Source organism: Falco peregrinus, chromosome 10, assembly GCF_023634155.1.
Source record: "Falco peregrinus isolate bFalPer1 chromosome 10, bFalPer1.pri, whole genome shotgun sequence".
In the NCBI taxonomy this organism is placed as follows: Eukaryota; Metazoa; Chordata; class Aves; order Falconiformes; family Falconidae; genus Falco; species Falco peregrinus.
The window spans coordinates 9,419,513-9,438,107 of record NC_073730.1 but is presented as its reverse complement, the minus strand read 5'-3'; the positions used below and the strand labels follow the sequence as shown (position 1 = coordinate 9,438,107).

General features: G+C 42.2%; 1 protein-coding gene across 1 annotated transcript in view; it reads left to right on the top strand.

The window, feature by feature from the left end:
* The window catches only part of NOTCH2 (notch receptor 2), an 88,205-nt gene that overhangs the window by 17,187 nt on the left and 52,423 nt on the right, over positions 1-18,595 (top strand). The window contains 3 exon segments of the mRNA XM_055815067.1: positions 2,901-3,160; positions 3,849-4,184; positions 10,729-10,851. Coding sequence (XP_055671042.1) covers positions 2,901-3,160; positions 3,849-4,184; positions 10,729-10,851 — 719 coding nt within the window.

The window sequence follows — 18,595 nt, the reverse complement described above, 5'->3', positions numbered from 1 at the left end:
GACGGTCTCGGAGCAGAGCTAGCCAGTGCACCGTGTGCAGGCTTGAATGCCGTGGGAGTCGAGCAGTGCTCTGGCTTCTGGCACAGCTGTCTTTGCTGGGTGCCAGATTTCTCTGTGATCGAGCTCCTGCAGAGCTGTGCTATAGCCCGCTGGCGTTTGGACTGATTTCTAACCTGTATCAAGGGGGGGGGTGGGGGGGGTGGGGAATTTGGGACGTTAAAGGAAGCCTATAGAACTACAGTGGCTTTGGCCCGGGTTGCCCCACGTCTGCCTCTCGTGTGACATGGCAGCAGCTCACGCTGCCTGACAGCCTTTGGCTGTTACACCAAGGATGGCACAAGAGGCAGAGGGTATTCTGCGAATGGTATTGTCTCAGGATTTGCTTTCTGTAACTTTATTAATCCTGCCTTGCCCTGCAAAAACTTCTTTCATGTCTGTTCCTGGGTACGAAGTTGAAAGTATTAAGGTATGGTGAAAGGAGCCTAATTTGGGTGTGGGGAATGGTAAATTATGATTATGCACATCTATTATATGACTTCTCTGCTTTAGACATATGGCTAAAGCTAGTTAATAAATTTTAACATGAGAAAAAACAGTTGTGGTCATCTAGTAATGACCCCTTGCGTAACTTGGATAATAACCTCTCTGAATAGCTCTGTTTGAACTAGCGTGCATACTCTTCCTGAAACAGCCAATCCTGGTGTTCTTTTAAACAAGCAGGAGTGATGGAGAAATTCCACTACAGCCTTAAATGTGTTGTTCCAGTTGTTTCTCTCCACTGCTGAAAGACTGTATATAAGTTCATGTCTGAAGATAAAAGATTTTACGTTATTTCTAATTAAATTTATCTAGCTTGAACTTTTAACTGCTCAGTTCTGTTATCTCTGTACCTTCTAGATGGGAAATTATTGTTAAATCTGAGTTTCTTTGTGGGTATTTGGAGATTTTGATTAACTACCTTCTTCTCTTTTTCCCTTCGATAAACAGACTGAGCCACCTGAGCTTTTCATTGTGTCAAGAGTGTTCTATTAATCATTATGGTTGGCTTCTTTGAACTCATTTCAGCTTTTCCTTCTTAAAGAGCAGACACCAAAACTGACACAGTGGTCTGCTAGTGGTGGTGCCATGCAAGTACCAGGTGTAGCGTAAACTCATTTACTACTACTTGATATTTGCTGTTTGTACAGCTAAAGCATTCCTGGCCAAACTGCTGCACTAACAATTCACGTTCAGCTGACCGCTAGGAACCCCTGGAGCAAGTCTGGCTTTCCCAGCTCAGCCTCCTGTTGTGGGGAGGGTGCTGTGTATGTTTTGTTGCTAGATGTAGGACTTCGCAGTGCTAAGTGCACTTTGTGTGCTGATTGCCTTGTTAAGCATTTCGGCTTACTACCCTCTATTGAGAACTTTTCTCTCTTGCCTATGTGTTTGACCAGCATTGATGTTCTCAGGTTTATTCTTAGGATCATTTTAGGCTGGAAAAGACCTTTAAGATTGCCAGGTGTTGAGTAGCATAGGAACAGAGGCAGATCCCTGTAGTATTCTGTTTAAAACAGCTTCATGCCCATTCTTTTATTTTTAAACTGGATTTTTTTAATCTACTGTACACTTCTATGTGCATAAGTAAAAGGCAGTCTCTTTACTGTTACATTCTTTACGGAAGCTGACTAGAGACCGTGTGTTTCTTGCAGCTGGAATCTCCTCCCTTTTGGATTTGTGTAATTCATTGATTTAATAATTGTACCTATCCTGTTCTGGAACAAAGTGTATCTAATGTTCGCCTCTGAATTTTTTACAGTGAAATACATGTTCTCCCAGGCTGTGTATGTCTTGGGTTACTTATCAGTTAAAGCATGCAGCTGTGTACTATAGAAAAAACTGCAAGTGGACAGTCCTGTTCTGTATGTTGGGTGTTATTTTTTATCCAGCATGTACTCTTGCAACTTTCTGCTACCTGAAAGAAGCAAATGGAACTGTGGGTGACACAAAGAGGGGGCTTACAGGCTTGCTTGTCTGGGTCCTGTATCACTAGAAGTTAAGTGGAAAATTTGTAGTACAAAGGCCAGTTAAAAGATGGATTACAGCTGACAAGTGTAGTCAGACTGTATTGACATAAGTTTAGGTTAGAGAGAAATAACTGCAATTATTCTGCAATCACAGATCTTTGTATAAAATATTACCCTGGTTGTAGATAGTGTATGTGTACTCATTTTTCTGTGGGAGATGGAGGAACAATGACCTTGTCGTTAGGGTGCTAGCCAGGGGCGTGGGAGACCTGACTTCAGTGCTTGTGTTGCTAGTTGAGTGCAGGCTTTAGCATGTCACAGTCCCAGATGCACTTATCAACATGAGGATAACAGTATATTCCTGTCTCACGGGAGTGTTGCGGAGAAAGATCTGCTATGGATTTTCAGGCCCTCAGACGCTGCATGTGTCCAAAGTTTATAAATCTTTTGGGAGATGGATAGTACCTGGTGTTAATACCTATTTCTGAAAACTGCTTGGTTTTCTTCTACAAAAGGATGCTTATTAGAATGGGAGTAGGTGCAAGGAATTAATTGTTACTCAGCAGTTCTTTAACACTTAAGCTTTTACTGAAGTTTCAAAGGGAAGTGCAAGAGTAAGGTCCTGCATTTGATGTAATGCTCATTGTATGCAGTATTTATTTATTTTGTAATGAACGATTTCACAATTTGAACTTAAGTTTTCAGTGGTCTCATTTGGGACAGTCCCAGAGGAGGGCCTTGTTACATCCATGACGTTAGCATTTAGGTCTGTTAATGTTACCATGGATTTCAGCAAGTTCCAAGACTTTCAGTGGTCATGGGGTTTCATTCCTGGTATCTTCCCAGGACAGCAAGACTTCAGTGAATGTGCCACAATTAATTCCTTCTCTGTTGCAGGTGTCGAGAAGGCTTTCTTGGAGACTACTGTCAGTACAGAAACCCCTGTGAAAGCAATACCTGTAAGAACGGGGGAACTTGTGAAACTACGTCTCTGATAGGAAAGGCTACCTGCAGGTGTGCTCCAGGGTTCACGGGAGAGGATTGCCAGTACTCCGAATCGCACCTCTGCTACGTGTCCCAGCCCTGCCTGAACGGAGGGACTTGTCATCCCCACAGCCAGGAAACGTACGAGTGTGTCTGCCCTCCAGGTTACACAGGTAGGGTTCTGTGTTTGTACCTCCAGACTCCCTCTTTTGGGAATTACTTAATCCTGGAATGTTCCAGGACAGTCACAATGTGCTCTCAAATTTACTAGCTCCAGCACAGGAAATGAGAAGAAGTCTAAATGACTTCATGACCAAAAAAAGGAAAGGGGGGTAGGGAATCAGGCTCTCTACCCTTTACACATAAGCAGAAAGATATTTAGCTCTTGTGGGGGTGCCCACGTGGGAAAACTGAGTGCAGAAGCTGGTCTGGAGCGACTGGTAGACTTTGAATTCAGCGTCTGCCTTTTAGAAAAAAATGAAGTAAATTTGGCCACCAGAATCTTTCAATGGGAAAACTATAATTGGGTGCCTGAGGGGGAGCATGAAAACTCACTCCTTTAATTCTTGAAAGGGATGTAGAAGAAGAGCGACTGTCAGCGTGTAGTATGATTTCAGGTCATAGGCTATTTTTATAAGCTACAACATTCCATATCTTGCTACTACCCTGTAAATAAAATGACTTTGTAACCACAAATTGATTTTAGTTTTAAATATAATATTGTAAAATGCAGATACAAATTTTCCTGTAATCATTTTAAGATTTAGTACACGAATAATTTTGAGGAAGTGTGAAGGAAATACTCTTTTTTTCCATAGAAATAACTTACTATTAACGGAGTGCTCTGTCTTAATCCTACAGGAAAGGATTGCCAGTGGATTGATGCCTGTACCTCTCAACCTTGTGCCAATGGAAGTACATGTACTGTATCTGGAAATAAGTTCTCCTGTGTCTGTCTCCCTGGCTACACTGGCCAGAGGTGTGAGATAGATGTGAATGAATGTGCCACACCAGGCCTTTGTCAGCATGGTGGGACCTGTGTCAATTTGCCTGGTTCATACCGATGTCAGTGCAAGCCGGGCTATACAGGGCATCGCTGTGAGAGCGTGTATGTGCCGTGTTCCCCATCACCCTGTATGAATGGAGGAACTTGTCATCAAACAAGTGACTTCACCTTTGAGTGCAACTGTCTGCCAGGTAAATGATGTTGCTTTTTGAAGTGCTTCGTTTTCTAGTCTTGTCACTGCATTCCTGTCTGTTGTTCTAAAAACTTCTCTTGGAGTTTCTGTGTGATACTTGTAAGGTTGGAGGTAGAAATCTCAGCAAGGCAGGAAGCTCTGCTAGGACATTAGTTTCTGAGTGTCAGGATTTCATAATATGGAAGGAAGAAAAGGGAAGAAGGCTAGAAATGACAGATTTCTGCAGAACCCAATTAGAGGCAGAGAATCTAAGAACTGTGACGTAGATTCAGGGAGATTAGGGTGGTGTCTCCTACTGCTGATTTGGAATGTGAACTTCCATGAACATAAACCGCTACAAATATGTAGGTTTGTGCTGGTAAAGGCCACAGTTAACTTCAGTGCTTGGATGAAGATGAATGTGTGTCTTTCTCCTTGCCACTCTTCTCAGTCCCTAAAACATACTACATTCTGTTCCCTTCCTTTTTATCCTCTGGTTCCTCCAAATTTTAAGAGAGTTCGTTTCCAACTCGCCACACCCTTTTTGTCTTGTAATACCTCCAGATAAATTATGCTTGCTTATGTTCTGATGCTCTTAGCTGCCCTGAGTTCATCCACAGCAGGGGTGATGTGCGTATTGAGGGATCACAAGCCGTGTTGGTTTTGTGTGTCAAGCTGGGCTCCCATCACCAGGGCACACATCTACAAATGACCATATGCCACCTGGTTGGGACCCTGGTAGTCTCATCCTGTCCCGCTCCTCCCCATCCACTTGTCAGACTGGCCACAGAGTAGTATAGTCATCTTGGCATATCAGGGTTTTTTGGAGGCTTGGTATTTTTTTACTGAGTAATTCAACTCCATGGGAAACTGATTGTTTGGAAATGCTTTTGACTAGACTTCCTACTTAAGTGTATTGCAGTTTGGCACATGAACACTTGGTGTGTGGTAATCTAGAAAAGTAAACTCTCTTCCCTTAAGTGTTTCTCTGTTGTTATTTGTGTGAAAGATGTAGCTGCCATATACTGTTTAGGATGAATGTACAGTGACTGCATTCTCATGGGGAACATCTGGAGTCACAGGTATGTACAGAAAGAGCATGTAGAACTGAACTTGTGAAAAGTGCTGTCTTTTTGAAGACCTTTGTCTTGAAGCATGGCTCAGATGACCTTAAATGTACATTGCCAACGTTATCTAGTGCCTGCAGAACAACTTTTTGGGTGTCTGAGCAAGCATGTGACTTTGAAGAATTTGGGAAAGCTGATTTTAAAATAGAAGGATGTATAATTTTTATTTTTGTGTGAAAGCAACCATTTCTAACATGCTTGAAGAAACAGTGCTTTGAAAGGGTCTTTGGAAATGCTGTATCTTAACTAACAGTTGCTCTCAGGGAATTTATTGCTTTTCTACTTTGCATTTTTTGAAATGAAATTGTAAACTAAGTACCTATGAATTAACAGGTTTGATCAGGAACTCAAAATTTTCTTGGTCAGATCTGTCCAGTCCCTTCAAGCAGTTCAAGATCTCACACAGAAGCAGTGTGGTGGGGGGGAGAGGAAGATGAAATTTGAAGGACTTGATCCTGTAAAGCTGATAAGACAGTTTGCTTTTGTGATTCTCTTACAGGAGTACGAGACTGGGTAGTAGCACATTTTCCCTTAGACAAGCATGTGGGCTGGCTAAACTATGGTCAGGAAATGAAAATGAGGTTACTGTAGTAACAGTTATACACCTACACTGCTCACACAAGTTTTGGATTATTAGCTGCTTTTTTGGACTTGTTACACAACACATATAGTGGGGATGAGTTAACGCGGCTTTCAGAGCCTTCACTTCTCTATTTCCTGTATTTAAGTTGGCCGTGTTGTTTTGCTAGCTTGATTTTTAAAACTAGTCATTTGAAAAACAGTAAAAAGAGAAAAAAAAAAAAAAGGGAGAGGTTGGAGGGGTCAGAATGCTTACATCAAACTGTTTGATAAAGGCAAGGCGCCCAGCCTTTCCTCACCCCTTAGTGGAGCATGGAGAGTGAAACTTCCGAAGTGTTAGAAAAGGTTCTGTCTGAGAAGGAGAGGTCAATAGAAAGAGAAGAGAAACGGAGGCCTGTCATGCTCAGGGAAGATGTGAACAAGGCCTGCTCGTCTGGAAGAGAATGCCAAGATCATGGACTAGAAATTCCTCTTTAAGACTCCCTCTCTGAACTGGAGCAATGCCGATGATACTGTGACTATAAATGGAATTGCTCTAGCCCTTCCTTCTGGACTGCCTTAAGATGATACCGTCGCTCAGTGGTATGGCCATAGAGACAGGAGGCAGTTACATCTTGAACTGCTGGAATGGTTTTTTATATGATTTTGCATCTTGTGACATGTGAAAGTGCTTTGAAGTAACTGACTGTACCCAAGCAGCAATTTAGACATAATTAGGTTACTCCTGGATTGGCCCTAAAATGGGTTCTTGTTTCCTGTAGATGTTTTCTTCTTGGCTTTTGAGTGAATTTCTGGTTTTGTAAATACAGATACATGAGAATGAGAGCTTGAAAATGTGGAAGAAACCTACAACCTGGAGTTATGTGTCATGGCAGCTTTTTCTACAGTAGCACAAGTACAGTTTGTGTGCCATGTAGTCAAGCTGCTGTTTCAGATTCTCAGGTTCCCATTTCACTCATGGATTTACACAACGAAATCTTGCATTAGGTAATTGGTTAAGTCACATGTGTTTGAAGTTGCCAGCATTTGGTGACAAGTGTAGGTGAAGAGTTATATATACTGTCAATATTGTATCTGTATGAAAGGGACAGAAAATAAGAAGTTAAATCTAGTGTAATCATTTTTCCTGTGGGCTTTTGTTGGTTTAGGTGTAAACAAGATTGTAGACAAGTGAGCATGTTAGGTCAATCATAACAGAGTCATAGTAAAAATACTTCTGTGGAAGCGACTTAACCTGGAGCATTCACAACTGCTTTAAATATAAGAATGAGCTCGTAGTCATAAATATTTGACAAAAAAGGAGTTCATTTGGCAACTAACCTTTCATGGAATGTTAAACAAGTCAATAGAGGAAGTTCTTAGCTGGGAAAGTGATTATTCATTGTTATCCATCAAAATAATTACCCATTAACTAAGATAAGGACCCTAGGGAATTCCAAGGGCTTGTTCAGGAAACAATCTGTCAGGCTGGAGCAAGCTGTTTATGAGAGCTGGAACACTTCCTGGGAAGAGGAAGTAACTTCATGCCAGTTTGTAGCAGTGTCACTGCACCGTACGGTGAGCATCATGAATAGGGTCTCACAGGCACACTGAACGTCCCGTGGTGGTGAAGACCCTGGGATTTAGAGATGAGCCGCATCCTGTGGGGTGCAAGATTCTGCATGGTGGCAGTCTTGGGGTGCCAGATGATGTCTGTGCCTCTGTGTTCCAGGTGAGCTGGCTCTCTTATTTGGAGTAGCCCATCTCACGTTTGCTTTGAGAAGCTGAGGTATCGGAGTTGTGTGCAGGCAGCTGCTGTTGGGCACCTGATATGCAGAACGCTAACCTGTTTTAAAAAGATGCAGGTCAGTTTAGCGCTCTGTATGGAGATCTCTAATTTCTTGTTAGCAGGCCCTAAATCTCAGTAACTTGACATTTTTGTTCAGGTATAGATTCCTGTCCCTATAACTAATTGGTCCTGCAGAAAGTCTGAGGTGTAATTTATAGGTTGAAATAAGGCTAAGGATTAAGATTTGGAGGCAATTGGATACAGTGCTCTGGAATGGGGTGGAGATTTCAGATGATATAGGAGTAAAGCTATCTGCTTGTATCTGTGTACGAGAGGAGGAATAACATGCTGTTAACAGTGGGAACACTTTTCCCCTTGAGGTTCTCATTCCTTTAGCTTGACGTGCTTGGAGATGGATACGGAGCAAAAGTCAGAATATGTGTTGCAAACTGTTCTCTTGGAGGAAGAAAAGAAAGGACAACATGTGAGTCCCAGCACAGGAGGGAACAGGAAGCAGTGTCAGGTGTCCAAATACATCAAAACAGTGAAAACTGTGTCTTTCTGGAAGAGTCAGGTTATAGAACTGCAAAATCAGATCCTGGGACCCAGCTTAAGAAAAGCTCAGGTCACTCAGAGTGACTTCATGCTCATCGTGCTCAAACTTAGGTGCATTGGCCCAGCCAACCATGACTCTGAAGGGCTGATTTTAAGAAGGAAAGCTGAACTTCAGCAGGACAGTTTCACTTACAGATGAAGCAGATGGCAATGTTGCAGTGTAAGTTGGACTTGAAGAAGACACAGAAATCATGCTTTTTTTACAGCTTTTAGATGTTCTGAAACTAGGCCAAAGTTGTTTTTCAGAGTAAGACAAATTTAAAGGGAATTTGGGAGTTGGGAAGTTACCAAAAAGGGAATCTTATGTTTTCTTCAGCTGTGCACTCAAAATAGTGTTGCCTTCACCATTTCAACCATTCCTGATTCCCGTTCCCTTGGAGATGTATTTTGACTGAGCACACTTGGCTGCGTGTTGTTTCTCTTGAACCTTCTACTATATCACTTTTTTTTTGTAAGCTGTTTTTGTTTCTATTCTACTGTTGCTAGTGGTATCCTCCAACTTTTAGTATGGGATTAATGGTTTTATGCATTTGCATGACATGCTTGAGGACCAGCTCTTAGATGGTAGTATAGCTGGTTAAAATGTGAAAATGTACAATGGCTTGGTGTAAGGTTTTAGTATTGGGGTGATTTTCATGCTTTATTATTACCCAAAATCATTGGGCTGCTTTAAATTTGTGTATGGTACAGTGAGATTGTTTTAGATAAATACCTGCTGTCAGGAATTTGTTTACAAGAAAGTCGGGTAGGTCTTCGTATTGTCTGAGCTGAATGGATAAGAACTTAAAACCTCTTGCATTTGTGGTTCTGGATATATTTCCACGCTGATCACGTTGCTGGCATGAGTGCAGTCTGTGGTCAGCGGGATGATTCTCCTCCAGCTACAAAGCAAGCTGATAGGACACCCGTGTGTTTTACAGCTGAGTCCTTGGTCATGCATGGTAGCTTTACGCAGATTTAAACATGGTGATCTGATACTAACTGTATTCCTTGGTAGTTGTTCCTCAGCAGCTTTTGCCAGGAAGGCACTGCTCTGATGAATAGGATTCAGACTAACAGTGTTATATTTCCTTTTCTTTTTAACCTTCCATGCTGCCATGAAATTTGCAGGATATTGGGTGAAGGTGGGAAGGACTTTGAAGGGAGAGGGTAATATTGCAGTTTTGGGGGTTTTTTGGTTGCTTTATTTTTGTTTTTTTAATGTTCAGTCTGTTCTTCCTTGCTGATGGGCACTAATGCACTTGATGCAGCTTGGCAGCAATAGTCGTTTTTGCTTCCAACTCTTACCTGTAGTATTGGAGCAGTTCAAGAGGTGGGAATGCGTACAAATCATCTCAAGTCTCGTGAGAGTAGTGGCAGTCTGGAGAAGCTGTGTCAGAGCTTTACAGTCTGTCTCATCTGCCACACAGCGTGATCAGTGTTGGACCAGATGTTGCTTAGAAGGGTCTGTGTGACTTAACACAGATGTTATGGAAGCGTCTGGAACAGGGCATCAAAAGTAGAGGGGTTAAAGCATAATTTTGGATGAGAGGACTGTGTCATGTTAATATTACATTCCAAAGCAGTGAAGAGGCAGAGCTGACGTTTCAAATTAATGTGTGTGTTCTGGAATCATTTACTTCATTCACATTAGCATGCATCCACTTGCGCTTTGATAAATAGCGCTCTCATCCAGCAGAAATGGCAGGTTTGTTTAATGAGGCATGAAGTAAATCAGCATGTGAAATCGAGGGGAAGATGGATTATTGACGACTCCCTTCCCTAATGTCCCCGCTCTTCCTTATTTGAAAGGAAAGGGAGATCTAGCAAGGGTGTTTTGCCAGTCTGGTCACGTTCATGAGGAGCTTTGATTTTCACTGCGGAAGGGTGTCTGTTTTTTTCTGCTTTTCAGTCAGGGCTTAGTGTGTGAGCATTGCTTGGATGGTGGCTGATTTGTTGATTGACTGACGTTTGAGGGCCAAGTCAGGAATTTGGAAGCTCATTTTCAAAGCACAGATGATCTTTCTCTGACATAGCCAAGGCATATGAACTATGCTGAGGTACTCATGAAGTGAATGCCAGGCACTTTTGCCGTGGGAAAAACTTGTCCTGACTGATGCTCCAACTGCTACTTGGTGGGCAGTGACGAGCTTACCTCATGGTATATACTAAATATCTTGGTCTTAACTTTGTTTGCTTTGAATGACAGTGCTTGTTAGTCACTTAAAAAATACCCTTGTCTCTGTGGTTGTGGAAACCTATTTGTCCATAGACCCATGGCAGGAGTGTTTTAACTGTGTAATCTGACCTGCGTGCTATCAGCAAAGGTATTCAACAAAGTCTCTGGTCAGCATGCTACATTGAGGTTCATCAGGATTAGGTTAACAGGACAAATTTTTAAGAAAAAAAGGAGAAGGGAAACTGTGTGAAGGGTGAGTTCTCTTCAAAAGAGGCTGGAAGTCCGTTTCAGTCTGCTGTGTTTCTGCTTTGTCCAGGTTTCGAGGGAAGCGTCTGTGGGCACAACGTTGACGACTGCCCAAATCACAACTGTCAAAACGGGGGAATATGTGTGGATGGTGTGAACACATACAATTGCCGCTGCCCACCACAATGGACAGGTACGTAGTACGGAAAACAAATGCAAGGCTTCTGCCTCTGCCCCAGCGTATGACTGGAATTGTGTGTAGCTGAATGCAGCTAACATCTGTGCCTCGTTCTGCAGTCTGGGGGGCAGATGTCAGTGGAACACTTGAAAGAAGATTGTTTGCATCAAAACCACCGCAATGGAGGGCGGTTTTCCATTGCACCAGATTGTTACAGGCTTATGTGCACCTGGGTTTGGCAGACAGGTCCCATGATTCTTGAGCTGCAGTGCAGTGTGACTATCAGAGCTGCATTTCTGCTTGTATGGATTACTTTGTAAAAGGAGATGTGTTTTTTCAAAAGTACAAAACGTTGCTTTGCTATTACAGGTGTGTGCATATAGTGGTGCTTTCCTGGTACATTTGGGACCATTTTTAACCTGGGATAATGATCCTCATGTAGATAATAGTAATGCTGATGACGAACAAATCTGAAAGGAAACATAGGTGGGAGAAAGGGAGGGAAGAGGAGAAGTGTATGTATGGGAAGCTTACGTTTTTGCTACTATTATTTTCCTGCTGTGACTGATTTTTATCTGGAGTTCTCTGACCAGTAAAGCTACTTTTGCTTCATAAATGAGTCTGCTTTACTCTGAATCTGTAGGGGGGAAAGGTGTGAATTTCAAGAAAGTGTTATACATGATGTAAGGAAGCAGCTCACAGGAAATTCAGTGTCATATTTAGTCACAAAATGTCTCTGTACCTCAAAAATAAACAAATACCTCCGGTTTTGGGGTAGGTTTTTTTGAGTCATACTAGACATTCTTAGCTGGCACACTTTTTCAGTTGAGCATAGTTTTGCCCTTCTTTCAAAATCATAGGTAAAAAACCAGCCCTAAAACTGGAAAACTTGAGGTATGGACTCAACTTGCATTTTTCCTTTCATAAAGTAAATTGGGATACTTGTTTTGGAACTATGCTTGAACTAACTCCTCAGGTTCTGAAGAACCTGTCACACATTTTTCTCTGTATCTAGAAAATACTGTGTTTGAAACCAGAACATCTATAGTGATTGGTAGCTCAGACAAGTGCACTGTGAGGAGCTTGACTACTTAGAGACCAGAGGTTTCATGTTCTAGGTTTTTTCCTCAGAGAGCATCGTTCTCATGATAAACTGGTTGTCATTAACTGTAAATGAGGCTGCCAGTTTATCCTCATTAACTTTAAAAAATTCTGTATTCTTAAATGAAGTTAAAACCACATAAAAGTGAAATGCACCACTGCTTGCAGAGGTTTTTGAAACTAGGTGTAAATAGGAGAAAATGAGTCCTTCCCTTAATGAGCAAGTACCCTTGCTTCTATACTGCTTCTCTGTCTAGATGTCCTTAAAGCCTGCAGAAAGTGAAACCTGCAAAGGAAAATACAAAAGGGAGCTTCCATATGGAGCCAACAACCCTTCAGTGACCCTTAAAATCTTGCTCCATGCCACAGAAATTATAAACGTTGTTATGGCTTCTAGCATTTGTCAGTCGTAAATTAATCTTGGGCCTATTCTTGAAGCGCAGAGGGTATGATGGATCATGAATGTGTACAGTGACGGTATATAATCTACAAGGGATAATTCTGCTTTGTAGGGGCATCGTAACCTTAGCTTGGCTTTCAGGATTTGGGTGGATAGCTGCTGTCAACTAGGGATTGACTTTTGCAACTCAAGAACACCTGGAAGACACCTAGGTGGTAACAGGCTGTGATTCTGTTTGGTTTTGTGGTAGATTTTCTTTGTGATTAACTACTGAAGTTCTTTGCAATGCAGCTGTGGTGGTTCCCTCTCTAAACCTCTTACTGGCTCTGACTGGCTAGCATTTGGAAAAATTGTTAGACCCATTTTGTGGCTCAGTCTTGTGGCAGCTTTCTTCTGTGTGGACAGTTTGTCCAGGAAAACCTTGTGTGCATGAAGGATGCTTCCCTTCAGTGAAACCCTGGAAAGAGAGAGGAACTCCCCAAGCCTTATGTTCCCATGGCTTTCTAAAACAATTTAATGGAGTGGGCTTTCTGAGAATTTCCTTTGTTTATGGTGAAGTTAGGGTTATCAGCCCATCAGTGGTTTTAGCTGATGGCTTTTCAAGGCCGTTGACTTTCTGGTTTTCAAGAACAGGGTCAGTTTGGAACTAGCACTGGTCTCACCATTTAGGAAACAGCAGCTTGGCTGTTTGGGCAGTGAGTATTAGAGCCTTTGGGGAACTGAACTGTGTCTGAACAGTGTCAGTTCTGGTGTGCAAACTAAAACATGTGTAACTTTGGAAGTAGCTATGCATGTTTGTATTGGCATATGTTTGACACGCGTAGGGCAGTAGCTCTGTGCATCCACAAGATGCCTTAGCGATAGCCATTCCTCTGCGGCGCAACTGCTGATCGCTGGAGGCTTATGATGGCAATGGAGGGCTGTGTCTGGTGTCTTCTCTGTGTTGCTTTGCTTGAAAGCCTGTGCAGTGACATGCTCTTGGCCAGCTGGCCTTTAAGAATTCATTTATTGCATTTGTACTACTCCTTTTGCCCGATAAATGTGTGTAGGTGATGTCCTGTGATGCCCCAAAATCCTGTCCAGCTCCACAGTGAATGCAGCCATGTGGACAAACTTCTTGTGAGTTACCTGAATGCCTCTTGTTCTAATGTGGTGCTGCAGATCATCCCAGCAGCGACTCTTTTCTGCATCTTCAATTAGAGACCAAGAAGGTGCAGGATGACTGTGCGTGTCCAGCTTGGAGACATGAGGGGTGATACCGAGGCGGGGCACAAAATAGGGAAGGTAGATGGAGCACTGCTAAAATAGTTTGAAGAGAGAGAGGACTTTTATCAAGACTAAACGGCAGCTGATGCAGACAGGAGTAAAATGCAATAAAATTTGAGTTACTCAGCAATAAGGAAATGTTGTTGTACAAGTGCAGGTCCATCCTTTGCACAAACATGGTTTATAACATTGTAAATCATCTCTAAGGTAAGTGGAGAGAGCTGAGCAACCAAATCTTTTAGTCTGTCCTGAAAAAGTCTTATAGCCCAACAGTGTCAAACTGTGAGAGTGAACACTTGAGGAAATGAAAAGCTTCCAGTGAGACCTTGCAGCTAGAGGACATTGTGTGCTGCCTCAAAAAAACTAAGCACAAATACGCATGTTTGTAAGTAAACGTCAGCCAAAAGTGAAAGAACGTTAAATTTTCTAAAAATACTTAACAGTGTAGATGCGCTGTCTTCATAACAGTTCTGCATTCTTTTCCTTCAAATACTTACTTGTCAACTCTTGGAGAAGTTTAAATTGGTCTGTTTGCAGTTTTTTAGTCTTTAACCTTTGTGCTGTGGATGATGATCTAGCCTGTTTGTTAATATAGTTTGTGCTTCATGGCAGAGAGAAACCAGTCCAATTCCTTGCTAGAAAAATCAAGAAGCTGTACTGCATCCAGTGAGGAATAGTTTTGTGTAAAGTAATATTGAAGCATCCTTTACTGAAACAGAATCTGTCCCAAATCCTTTTGGTAACCATCTGCTGCTTGTAATTCCCTGACAGGTGGTAGGCTGGACTACATAACTATGCATTTTTTTAAAAAATATTTTTTCTGCTTGCTGCTAAAATACAGCTTTTGAGACATTGTTTTTGGTCTAGTTTCCTGTTCCTCAAACAGAGCTCACTGCTCCTCCTTCGTTGAAGTGTGTGCCTTCTCTTTCTCGTTTTGCTGTTTTGTCCGGAAAGATAAAATCTTGCCTTTCAGAGACGATGACAAGAAATTCCTGCTGTCAGTAATGTTTTTGTCACCTTCAAAGTTCTCGTATTTCATATGCTTACAGTGATTGTCAACCTCATAAGGCTGTAACTGGCAAGAGAATCTTGGATAGGTATTGGTGAAACTGCCTCAGATCTTTCCTGTTGCTGAATGTGAACTGATTTTTGTTGTTTGTTTGTTTAAGGATGACTTTGTCTTGTCCCAGGCTAAATCCTTTCTCAGAACCAGCGTTTGCTGGTTCCTTTCAAGGCACAATGTTGCAGATGTGTAACGAAGCTTATCTTTTCTTGGAAATAAATTGAGATGCTTTTGTGAAAGTCTGAAGTCTGTTTCTCTGTGTGTCAGGCCAGAGAATTTGGTGTGTTTTATGCATGATTTGGGCCAAAATTAGCCAGCAATCCTGGCTAATGCCTGTGCCATATGAAGATGCTTTATGCTGTTCCGCAGCAGTTAGACCAGCCTGATGTGCTCACTCTGCAGTCTGAGGACGAAGGTGTCTTTGCCTTCTCTTCCTGCTCCCAGCCACTCTTCCCCTTCCCCTGAGCTGGCTCTGGTTTTTGTTGGAGTGTGCCACTTTAGTTTACTAATCTAGTAAAAAATCCTGTTCAACTGCCTTCCTCCCTGGGATCAGGAATTAAAATTCACAGAGCAGTCTCATGGGTGAGTGGGTGCAGAGGAAGCGATGGCAGTGCAGGACACTGATGTGAAAGGTTAGGGTGTCCTTCTGCAGGACACAGTGAAACCATCTGAAAGTGTAAAGGCTACTCAGTTGTTCCAGACTACAATTCATATAAAGAAACAAAGCTTTGTTTAAAATGCACCTGTTTATGTCGTTGATCTAACCTATGCAGCTTTGAGTCAAGAAAGATGAGTTGAGAAATTGGGTACTAAAGTGATTAACAGTATAAAATGCTGTAAATGCTTTTGTTTTTCTTGGCTGAGGATGACTCGTACTTGACTGTGGAAAGTTTGCAGTGTTTCAGAGGATCATCATCAGTCTCTGTTTGGCCCAAATCACCTTTCAGGAACAGCAGAGATTAGGATTCGTATCCTCTGTTAAGTCCTTTGAACGGTTTGCTCCTGAAGCGCTGCATCAAGAGTTGTGCGATGAGTGTCTGGGTTTGGGAGGGACACAGTGTCCACACTCAAGTGGGTTTTGGAAGAGCTACGTTATAGTGCTTCAGTTGCAGGCTTGGCCTGCTTGCCTCTTTTCATTATTTCTACCCCCGTGGCTGGGAAGGCGAGACTCCCATGGCAGTTGTATTTAGGCTTTGTTTTCCCTTGAAAAGGGGGCTCCAGTGAACTGTATATTTTAAAATCTAGGCGACCTTTGTCTCAAGGGAAGCACAGTGTGCTAACAGCTGACTCCACCAAATAACTCCAGCATTGGGATCTAGCTTAAGAAGCAAATGTTTGTCTTGAGCAGAAAAGCTCTTCAGGCAGCAGAGCTGTGCTTTTTAATTAAAATAGCTGTTAGCTTGGTCATATGCTCTTAAACACTAGCACAAGGGTTACTTTTTCTGCAGAGCTTTAGGCAGGAATTTTCAAAGGGGGGAGTTAAGGGTTCGATTCCTATTTAATTAGAGTAATATTTGCTCCCTACCTTAGTTTTCTTTAAAAATCCGAGCCTTAAACTCTGGGCAGACGTGACTTTTCTTTGCTAAGAAGGGAGGATAAACATCAAAAGGCTAATGTTTAACATTTTTATGTAAGATCGTATGCTCTGGTATTTTGTTTTTTAAAACTTCCTTTGCCAAATACCACTTTTCCTCAGCTTCTGTATCACAAAGTATACAGTAACAAGTCATGTTAAGTCAGTGTTCAAAAAAAGTACTGCCTTGCTGGAATAGATGCTTGAAATATAGAGGAGACAACTCTGACATTAGATGATATGGTTCATAAATGCTGAGCGTGCCAGTCTCCTAAATTATGGAAAATGCATACTTGCTATTTTCTATAGAGTATTGGTTATTGCCAGAGAATGCTGTCGGGGTTGCACTTTTTTCTGATTCTGGTTGGCATGTGCATATATGACGTGCAGGGAACAGCCTTTACCTTTATATTAGCACAGGGAGGCTAGGTCAGAGACTCCTGTGAGAAGAGCAGTCATCTTTCCCGGTGGTGTGGTAATGGTAGACTTTCTGTTGCCTTTCCAGACTATTAAAAAGCATAGTAGCTTCTTTGGTACTGGCGGAGAACTGTCTACGCCAGAGTTGGCAAGTTGGCTGGTGATTTGCTGTCACTACAGTAGTATCTCCAAGAGACAGCTCTCTGAAGGAGGCCAAGAGGGATTATGATTCTCTTTCTTCCTTGGTGTTTGAACTGGCAGCTACAAAGGGAGCAGGGAGCACGTGGCAGCCTCCAGAGCTGGCAGCTCCGGATTTGAGTGTACAAATGATTTGAAACATTGGACATAAACTTTATCCTGGATGTTGTTTGTTTCTCTTGTGCTTGATTCCAGTGTTGTGCAGACGGATTTCAGAGGCATTAGAAGTTGCACCGTTAGTCAGTACCTTATCCAGTATGGATTCTGGAACACCTACCACAGCTTCCCATTTGTTTTGTGCTGCTTTCCATGTCCTTACAGCAAGCCTTGGTTAGGAGGTAGCTGTAATAAAACACCTGAGGTGTTAACAGCTGAACTGCTCTGATGACAGAATGACAACATCCAATTTAGACCATGCTGCTGCCTCTTCCCTTGTGTCTTTGGTGGCTTTCCAGGTTGGGAAATACTCTTTGCAATCAGACGTGCCAAATAATCTCTTGTGGAGCTGTCTTTAAGTTTTCAGTACATCTTGCATGCGTTTGGCACTAGAACAAAATAGACTAGACCGCTGTGGTGCGGCTGGGTTAGTGGATGTGCTCTGTAAGACCAGGCTAACAGGTAACAGTTGTTTTAACTCCATCTGACTTGTTTCTGGCAGTTTCTGTCCCTTCCCTTGTACTTAGAATGAGGTGATTTGTCTTAGGATAATTACTAAAGATGCGTTGCTGAGATAGCTTGAGAAAATGAAGCTTTTATTGTAAGGGTTGGCTCCAACTGTTACATTTTTGCCTTGCACATCTTTTAACTTGTTAGGTATTTCCCTGATTCACTGGATTTTCCAGAGGTAAAGAGAAATGAAAAATGGAGAGTAGTTTGGTGATGTGTATTTCCTTTTGGTTGCTTCTTTATCCTGCTGTTGTCCCCAGTCGTTCCGCCTACCAGTGCCATATTAAACCAGTCTGTTGTTGGTGCATCACTAATAATTTTTAGGAACTTTGTTCTGTTAGTTTGTGTTACTGCCTCTGAAGCCCTATCAGGACCAGGACTGCCCTCTCTACCCAGTAGTCTGTGGGGAGTGATTTAGGGCAGTATTTAATGGATCAGGGTGTGCATAAGTCTCTTAAAGCCCAGAGTTTTGTATTTGGGGGTTGTAAAATCCCTTGTAAAAGCCCGTTAGTTCCACTACATGCTTCCCAGTGTGGTTATGAAATTAAACTCTTTTCTCTACCATATTAGCCTAAAATAAACACAGATGTTTACTCTGCTTGCTACAATTGTAGATTCATTTTCAATTGTTCAAATTCCATATTAAGCTCTTAAAATTTATGGTATCTTGGATGGCATTTGACATTGCCCAAGATACAGTAGATCTGTTAAACCCCAGAACTCAACACCTGAGGTTTGGAAATGGCTGCTGCTGCTTTGCTGCTCTGTAGTTCTGTATTTCGAATAGGAGAAAGATGGTGTGAGATCCTGGGGAAGAAGCAATTTTTTTGAGCTGTGATGCCTCTCACTTCTTTAGAAGACTCCTGCAAGGGAAAAAATACTTGGCTTCAGTCCTTGCTTCAGGGGAAACCACTGTAATACTTAAGTAGGGAAGACCTTTACTGAAAGCACATACAACTGGGGGCACTTTCTGCAGATGTAAACAGTGTAGCGCATTGAATTCTTTGTGCGCCTGAAGCCATCCCTGGAGCTGAAAGCAGCAGTTGTATTCATCTGATTGCCTGCAGGGAGCTGT